General features: G+C 39.5%; 3 protein-coding genes across 4 annotated transcripts; 2 read left to right on the top strand and 1 right to left on the bottom strand.

The window, feature by feature from the left end:
* Positions 1-751: 751 nt before the first annotated feature.
* LOC109582674 (GDP-D-glucose phosphorylase 1-like) lies at positions 752-2,423 on the bottom strand. Of its 2 annotated transcripts, none has more exons than XM_019997531.1 (9): positions 2,336-2,423; positions 2,093-2,286; positions 1,872-1,991; positions 1,709-1,819; positions 1,615-1,647; positions 1,319-1,411; positions 1,157-1,215; positions 979-1,081; positions 752-924 (listed from the first exon to the last, which is right to left on the bottom strand). In XM_019997531.1, exons 2-9 carry the CDS (start codon positions 2,153-2,155, stop codon positions 808-810), a joined length of 699 nt encoding a protein of 232 aa, XP_019853090.1. In that variant the 5' UTR covers positions 2,156-2,286; positions 2,336-2,423; the 3' UTR covers positions 752-807. The 2 variants fall into 2 exon arrangements, with proteins under 2 accessions (XP_019853090.1, XP_019853091.1); XM_019997532.1 differs by having other exon boundaries at positions 2,093-2,283.
* Positions 2,424-2,465: 42 nt separating this feature from the next.
* Positions 2,466-4,586, top strand: LOC100635232 (tRNA (guanine(37)-N1)-methyltransferase-like). The gene is made up of 4 exons (XM_019997529.1): positions 2,466-2,722; positions 2,850-3,087; positions 3,161-3,958; positions 4,268-4,586. Exons 1-4 carry the CDS (start codon positions 2,477-2,479, stop codon positions 4,348-4,350), a joined length of 1,365 nt encoding a protein of 454 aa, XP_019853088.1. The 5' UTR covers positions 2,466-2,476; the 3' UTR covers positions 4,351-4,586.
* Positions 4,587-5,766: 1,180 nt separating this feature from the next.
* Positions 5,767-7,674, top strand: LOC100635109 (forkhead box protein G1-like). The gene has a single exon (XM_003387121.3). The coding sequence runs from the start codon at positions 5,947-5,949 to the stop codon at positions 7,366-7,368; it is 1,422 nt and encodes a 473-aa protein (XP_003387169.1). The 5' UTR covers positions 5,767-5,946; the 3' UTR covers positions 7,369-7,674.
* Positions 7,675-8,300: the final 626 nt, after the last annotated feature.

Here is an 8,300-nt window from a genome sequence, read left to right as displayed (position 1 = left end):
TAGATGACTGTAACTTAAAAATTTTTTTGTCGGAATTGGCTCAAACTTTCTATATAGCATAAGTACATCAATATGTATCAAAAAATGTAATAAAAATTGGGGGTGATTTTGGAGCCACTTTTTATAAAAAAAACCATGGGCTATAGTACAGGGAATTTTCAGAAAATTGGCCCATTTCTTTTAGATGGCCATAACTCTGTCAGAATCGGCTCAAACTTTCTACATAGCATAAGTACATTAATATGTATTGGAAAATGTAATAAAAATTGGGGGTGATTTTGGAGCCATTTTTTGGAAAAAACCATGGGCTATAACAGGGAATTTTCAGAAAATTAGCCCATTTCTTTAGATGGCCATAACTCAAAAAATTCTTGTTGAAATCAGCTCAAACTTTCTACATAGCCTAAGTACATCAATATCTATCAGAAAATGTAATAAAAATTGGGGGTGATTTCGGAGCCACTTTTCGTAAAAAAAAACCATGGGCTATAGTACAGGGAAATTTTCAAAAATTTGCCCATTTCTTTAGATAGCCATAACTCAAAAATTTCTTGTCGGAATCAGCTCAAACTTTCTACATAGCCTAAGTACATCAATATGTACCAGAAAATGTAATAAAAATTTGGGGTGATTTCGGAGCCATTTTTTGTAAAAAACCATGGGCTATAGTACAGGGTATTTCCCATTTCTTTAGATGGCTAGCACTTGCTATAACATCAGTCAGAAAAGGCTCATTCTACTACACATCAATACATATCATTATGCTCATATCATTATGCTCAATACATGTCACCATATACAGTGTACTTACCTAGCTGTTTTACTTAGTTCTTCATTATTCTTATTATCTTTGCATTGAAACCCGAACCCTTTCATTGGATGATTAGTTAACTCATACACTCCATCCACCAACACTTTACCATCCTACGCATAAAATATAACATGAGACACACTGTATGATGATGACCAATGACTAACCAGTCTGTGTGCTAGCAATGGATAACTGATACTTATAAAATGATAGTGGAGATGATTCACTGAAGCATAAGCCAACAAACTGTTAGCGACCACACATGTATCACTGAATATACATGTACAGTACAGTACATGCGTGGGAGCATAAAAATAATAAAAATTTTTAAAAGTATTGCATTACTTTCTTTCACATAATGACATCAATTGGAGGCAGAGTAACAGAGAGTCTTGAGTAATTACCTGCATATACATATACATGTACATACATGTACATGTACATGTGCATGTATGTACATGTACATGACAATCACATGATGAGTGATGTATATGTATGTATGCATACTTGTGGTAGACAGTCTTTAGGGTTTGGTACTAACAGGAAGTGATTCGCTTCAATTGGACTGACATTAATGACAGCTAAATGTTCATCAATAAACTACAGAGAGAGAGAGGTGAGTTTAAGAGAAGCAAGGTCACATCATTAAATAATAACAAGGTACATTAATTCATCACATTCAGTTGAAAGGAGTGAGGGTAAGGTTTATGGTATGCAAGTAAACTCTGATACTCTGACCCTAATATTTCACGAGTAACCTAATCCCCTGGTCACATGACATGACATCATATCGCATCACTGACCTCATCTCCTCTTCTTCTAATAACACAAATGACCTGAGGGGTAAATCAGGGGAGACAAGTCATTAATCATTCAACAGAGCACGTGTACATGTACCTCCTTTTCATTTGTTATCTTGTTAAAGTTAAATTGATCGGGAGAAAACGGTTCCACTAATTTCCTGTTTTCGACTGGAACTCGCTTGTGTGTCAACCTTTTCGGATTATTCTAAATAATGCAAGTCACATGATAGTCACATGACCAGTACATGTACATGTACCTGTACAACGAACCCGTACTGACCCTCGTCCAGTGACCTGACAGTGGTCCCATCCAGTGTATACCGGAATGCACCATCAACCATCGCCTTAGACCATAATGCACTCACAAACACATCAAACTGAGAGAGAGAGAAAGTGATACTATATTTAGTTGATACTATAATTAGTAACATTAGCAATGATTTAGTTCTAAAAATTAGAACACATTATAATAATTTACTGGTGTTACAGTTGCAGATCTGATGGTATCGGCAGTAGTTAGCAAATCATAGACTGTTGACATCACTCTCCAGACATCTACCAAGAATAATTAGAAGAATTGCTTAGTAACCAGGAAGCAACGTCTAGGAATGTGGAGCAAACCACACCCACTAGTCTAAAAATAGCACTCTCTCTCTACTGTAAAAAAATCTACTAAAGAAGAAAAAAGTAAAATATACAAAAAGAACATTACAAGAATTACCAAGCGAAAAGTGAGCATAATAAGACCACAAGCCAAGAGGACAAACTTGCCAAAAATTATTAGATCTAAATTAATTTATAAAGGGTGTGGTTAAATTTGAGCCACGCCTACTCTATGAGCCCCTCCCACTAAAATGGAAGCATGCTGCAACGTGTGAGGTCACTAATGGCTCTCTCTCAGCCTCTGGAGTCTTTCTTTTCTCCTCCAGAGGGAGTGAGAGGATTAAAAGAGCTAGACAAGTCTTTATTTCACAAGAAAGTGACGCTGCCTGTTGTTAGGGTCCCTGCTGAAAAGACATCAGCTTTTAGAAAGAACTTTAGCAAAGAAATGCTGAAAACCCCAGAAATAAAAACAATCCAAGCAGTACCTGCATCAGAGAGTGAAAAAGTGAGATAGTAATGTATAGTGCATTCATTTTACTAATAATCGTGACAATAATATTTCTGCATTTCTGTCCCTCTTTTTTCTCTGCAAAAATGATAATAATGTACTGAGTTTTCTCTCTCTTTTCCAGTTGCTCCTTCTCTCTCCTTCCCAGTCTCTAACAGAGACTCAGGAAGACTGGATAGTTCAAAATGGCGGGACATTAACTGCACACGAAACGAGTATTGAGTATAGGGACTATCCCATTAAATCAATACTAAAGTCAATACTCCCTCTTAACGAGGACCCCCCATTGGCTTATGAGATCATTGGACATATAGCACACTATAACTTGAAAGAGCATCATCTACCATATAAGAATATCATTGGTAAGAAACCACATCCATATTAAGTAATTGGGTCTAAGTAGTAGTATATTATTTTTCAATTCTTCATTTTCAGGTGAGGTCCTGTTAAGCAAGCAGTCTGGCATTAAGACTGTGGTCAATAAAACTGATCGAATTGACGAGACCTTCCGTACGTTTCACATGGAGCTAATGGCCGGGGAGGACAACACCGTTACCACAGTATCGGAAAATGGCTGTCGATTTAAATTTGATTTTGCTAAAGTGTACTGGAACTCAAGACTAGGGACAGAGCATGGGAGGGTCATAAATCAACTCAAACCTAAGGATATAGCGCTGGACATGTTTGCAGGAGTGGGACCATTCTCAATACCGGCAGCAAAAAAAGGAGTCACAGTATTTGCCAATGACCTCAACCCTCATTCCTACTCTGCACTGGTTGATAATTCAAAGAGGAACAGTGTCGGGATCAAGTGTTATAATCTTGATGGTAGAGAGTTCATTGATGAGACAAGAGAGAAAGTGCAGGGTCTATTGGTATCAGAACCTTCGGCTAGACTTCATGTAATAATGAACTTACCAGCCATTGCATATCAGTTCTTGAACTGTTTTAGAGGATATTATAATAGCATCGTGAAAGAGGACAATACTGATTCTCACTCCTCCACATCTCAGCCTAATAAACTCCTTGCCTCTCCACCTCTAATTCATTGTTATTTGTTTTCAAAATCTGCAGAGCCCGAGAAAGACGTGCTCCAGATTGTGGAGGATGAGTTAGGGTGTGGTCTCTCGTCGTTTGAGTGTCATTTTGTACGTAAAGCTGCTCCAAACAAAGCAATGATGAGACTAACGTTTCCTTATCCAGAATCACTTCTGTTAACTAGAGGAGAAAAACGTGAGGAATGATGAATGAATGAAGTGATGAGCGATTTAATGAGTGAAGCAGTAATTTGAGAGAGAGAGGGAAGGAGGGAAGAGAGTGGTGAGTTGCTGTAGTAATTGGTTAGTGTCTTGTTTCATTTATCGAGTGAGTTACCGATTGTGTAATTAAGTTCAAAGTCCACTGGGAAAGAGTATAGAGTAATACTGCTGACATTGCTACAATATACTACAGAATACATACACAGACACAGACACATGCAAGATTTCATCCCTCTCTCTCTCACTCTCTCTCTCTCTCTCTCACTCTCTCTCTCTCCTGTAGGTTCTATCCAAGAGGTTGGTGGTACTGAGAATGGAGATCAAGTAGGCTCCATTGCCAAGAGAAATTGTTTGGCCGATCAATAAAGTAGACCAACCTGTCATTGTCTTACACTTTATGTCCTGACTACCACTACTCATCTTCAATGATTTATTTTGACTAGTATTACATATTGGACACATATTAATGTCTCCTTCTATCCCTCTCTCTCTCTCTCTTATTATTTCTTTTATTCCTCTCTCATTCTTTCGTTTCTATTCTTAAAATAATGTTTTCATATGCTTGTTTTGTATAGGACTGTTTATAAGTAGCATCATTAAAAGGAGGACACTGTGTGTTTATGCATAAATACTGTATACAGTATTCATGGTCTACGTGTGTGTGTGTTTATCAAAGAGAGAGAGAGAGTGCGTGTGTGTGTGTGTGTAAGAAGTCTCAAAGATAAAAGGAGAGAATCAGCAGGCGAGTGAGTGTAATATGATAAACTCTCATCAGAATGCGGTTAGTAACGTGAATAGGTGATATATTAGTTATCAAATGCCAACCCTTCTGTAAAATATTACCGTGACGATAGCAGGGAGCAGGCCCCCACATACTCGCCCTCACAATAACAAGATAAAGTGTACACAGTACACACGTGTGTGTGTGTGTGTTTTACTGTTTATATACATATGTAATGGTCCAGAGTTTGACAACATACTCCATTCATTCATACCAATAATATAAAGGAGAGAGATGATGGAATTCCAATGTCAAAGATAATTGTACAAGCATTGTAGTAATTGATTGAGTGGCTGTAAATACACACACACACACACACACACTCTCTCATCACTGTCAACATACACATAGACATTACTAAAAAGTTATGTAAATATATATATGCACACACACATGTACCACAGGGAAAATGTACATAAATACTTGTGTGCAATGAGAAGAATGCACTAGAGAGATGGGAACTTAAAAGAGATGCAGGCAAGCAACTGTTGACTTGCTGTTGTGCAGAAGGAGAGATTAAATATGTACGTGGTAGGCAGAGAGAGGCATGGGAAAGAGTTAGGAGTTATCTAAAGAAGATAATGTCTTCTAATTGTGAGGGGATTAGAAGGTTTCAGTCTCAACTAGTGATAAGTGGATTGTCCATTTTCACTTTTAAACACTTTCCAGCTTCTTTCCCTCCTCTCTGCCATTGCTCTCATTACTCACTTGTACTGTAAAATAAATTATGGTTTTGCTATAAAGACGTGGTGATCCCTGGGTATTCCATTATCACCTTTAAACATGGATATATGTTAAATCCTTTCTCCTCCTCCTCCTCCTCCCCAATCCTCCTATTCCCCTCCCTCTCTCTCTCTCTTCCCCTGACCACAACAGTACAGGCTGCAGTACATGTATAATGTCATTAATTAAATAATTTGGCTCAGGATATTTCCTGTGGTATATGAGAGATAGAAGAGGGTGGGCAGGTTTGGTGAGTATTTATTTGCAGCTCATTTGCGGTTAGCTCTGTTTACACTAGAAGTTGTTACAAGCGAACCTGAAAAAGACCTCCTGCTCTTGGAGACTACAATTATATATATATACACCTGTCCTTCTCTCCCTCTTCAATTATATTTCTCAGAAACTGATAGAAGAACAGGACCTCTCAAAGCCTACTCTCTCTCACTCTCTCTGTCTCTATGCTTCTGGCTAGCATGGTTCACTCTGGTTTACAAGATACACCAGGAACTGGACGATCACCACAAAGTAATAATACAAGCAGCAGCAACAAAATGAATGGATTTCTATCTACTGGAGACGAAATGGTACCAACGCCATCCAGCAACGGGTCATGGGAAGGAGAGAGCGATCTCCTTGGGACTGCAGGTTTGGACAAAGGCGCAGGTGGACTCCATCCACACATAAAGATGGAATCAGCTGATGGCGACTGCTCCAGAGATGACAAAGGAGATGAAGACGAGAGCGTTGGAGACGACGAAAAGAAAGGTGGCGGAAAGTACCAAAAGCCCCCATTCTCCTATAACGCACTGATAGTGATGGCCATACGGTCCAGCCCGGAGAGAAAGCTCACATTGAGCGGTATCTACGACTACATCATGAAGAACTTTCCCTACTACAGAGAGAACAAGCAAGGCTGGCAGAACTCCATCAGACACAACCTCTCACTCAACAAATGCTTTGTAAAAGTCCCTCGTCCTTACGACGACCCTGGAAAGGGAAACTACTGGACCCTGGACCCGTCCAGCGACGATATAATGTTCATCGGTGGAACAACCGGTAAACTGAGGAGGCGACCGGTCTCCCGTAGACACGGCCACGAGGGTCTTTATGGCAGCCCTGCTGCTGTGGCTGCTGCTGCAGCAATGAGAGGACACAAACACCCTCCACCTCTCTCAGGTATGCCAGCATACTCCATGCTACCACACGAGCCTGGTGCAGGTGGAGCGTACGCTTATAATCCATTCCCACCTCATCCTCATCCCCCACCACAGTCTATACATGCAACAACCCTAGCACCAGCCGGGATGCACGCCGTACAGCCTAATCCGTATCTCAACTCGGCTCCATTCTTCCCTCCCATTGCATCTCCGTTTGGCAAGACTCAAGGTTTTGGATTCAACATGGACTCTCTCCTCAAGGCTGGGGGCTCCGCGGCCGCCGCCATATCGTCAACAAGTGGGGAAGGAAGCACAACAGTGAACAGCATCAATTCAACGTCCTCCTTCAACAGTTTACCAACAACGTGTGGCCCTTTACTAAACTCACAACTACCATACAGACTACCGAGTCTTCCTAGCCCTGGGATAACAGGAACGATGCCATTTTCCGGCCTAACCCCCCTCTCCCCAGGGACGCAGCAGTTTCTCTTCATGCCAACCACCCCGGTCATTCCTAACCACCCCATGTCCTTCTTTCCCCCTCCTCCACCACACACGTCTCATGGATTGGGTGTGAGTAGTTCGTATATCCCACCGCCACAGCCCACTTCAACCCCAGGACTAACCAATCCTCTCTCTAACAACACCACTGCAAGTAACAATAGCTCAGTAGGCAGTCCTTACACAGCTACTTCAATATGTAGCTCAGCATCAATGTCATAGATGCCTCTATGACAAGATAATCCCCTCTTCCTTTATCCTCTTGATTCTCCATAATACACTGATGATTAAATCTTCTTCTTCTTCCTTCTCTTCTCCTCTCCACAGGTCTGTATGATTATCCAATTATATTCTTTATTATTATTATTATTTTGATTGCTATTTTACCAACTGCACAGGAATAAACTCTTGAGAGAAATTTAATTTTATCATACCGGTAATTATTATTATTATTATTATTTTATCATCACTTTAAATTATTTTGTTGATAAGTTCCCTCCACAATACAGCTAACATTTTGTCTTATAATCATTATCATCATCATACTCATTCATTCATTCATTCTCTATGATCAGATTATTATAATATATCTATAATTATCCTATATACATTATTTTATCTCAACCAGTTGTACATACACATACACACACGCACAAGTTTTTAAATTATTTTATTTAACACCTTTTAAAAGACTAACCATTGACCATAGTACTAGTGCGATACTGGAGCGAGGGCGACCAGTGGCACAACACTGGTACACGTAGTGGGACCCTGGAGGCTCTACTTATTCATTTATGGCACAAATTCAATTTTAACTAAACTTCTTATCACCTCTCTGATGATATCCTGTACACAAATCAGGCAATAAATATAATATTATGAGGCCAGAGAATTATATTTTTAAAATGAAAGCAGGCTAGCAAGCAGCTGCTTAATAAAGAAAAAAACAAGCCAAAAAGCAAAGAGATCAGAGAGAGAGATTATGTGACACAGACCAGAGAACGAAAATGAGAGAAAGCAACTGTTATAGCAATGTAGAGAAAAGGTGTATACTATCCAGAAATACTGCACAATGATTATTAATGTAATATATATACAGATAAGAAATACAGGCTCAATTATACATGTACTGTAGCTATAAAAGAAAAATGACA

The sequence above is a fragment of the Amphimedon queenslandica genome, unplaced genomic scaffold (genome assembly GCF_000090795.2).
Source record: "Amphimedon queenslandica unplaced genomic scaffold, v1.1 AMPQUscaffold_13365, whole genome shotgun sequence".
NCBI lineage: Eukaryota > Metazoa > Porifera > Demospongiae > Haplosclerida > Niphatidae > Amphimedon > Amphimedon queenslandica.
The sequence above is the reverse complement of the archived record's forward strand: the minus strand, read 5'-3'. Positions and strand labels throughout refer to the sequence as shown.

Bases quoted from the DNA above. Each gene is read 5' to 3' on its own strand.
- LOC109582674 (XM_019997531.1), bottom strand. From the start codon at position 2,155: ATGTCAACAGTCTATGATTTGCTAACTACTGCCGATACCATCAGATCT. The intron at 1,992-2,092 runs GTAAATTATTAT...TCTCTCTCTCAG, and splicing joins GATCTGCAACTGTAACACCA to TTTGATGTGTTTGTGAGTGC. The intron at 1,082-1,156 runs GTAATGCAATAC...ATGTATATTCAG, and splicing joins ATGTCATTATGTGAAAGAAA to TGATACATGTGTGGTCGCTA.
- LOC100635232 (XM_019997529.1), top strand. From the start codon at position 2,477: ATGCTGCAACGTGTGAGGTCACTAATGGCTCTCTCTCAGCCTCTGGAG. The intron at 2,723-2,849 runs GTGAGATAGTAA...TCTCTTTTCCAG, and splicing joins CTGCATCAGAGAGTGAAAAA to TTGCTCCTTCTCTCTCCTTC. The intron at 3,088-3,160 runs GTAAGAAACCAC...CTTCATTTTCAG, and splicing joins ACCATATAAGAATATCATTG to GTGAGGTCCTGTTAAGCAAG.
- LOC100635109 (XM_003387121.3), top strand. From the start codon at position 5,947: ATGCTTCTGGCTAGCATGGTTCACTCTGGTTTACAAGATACACCAGGA.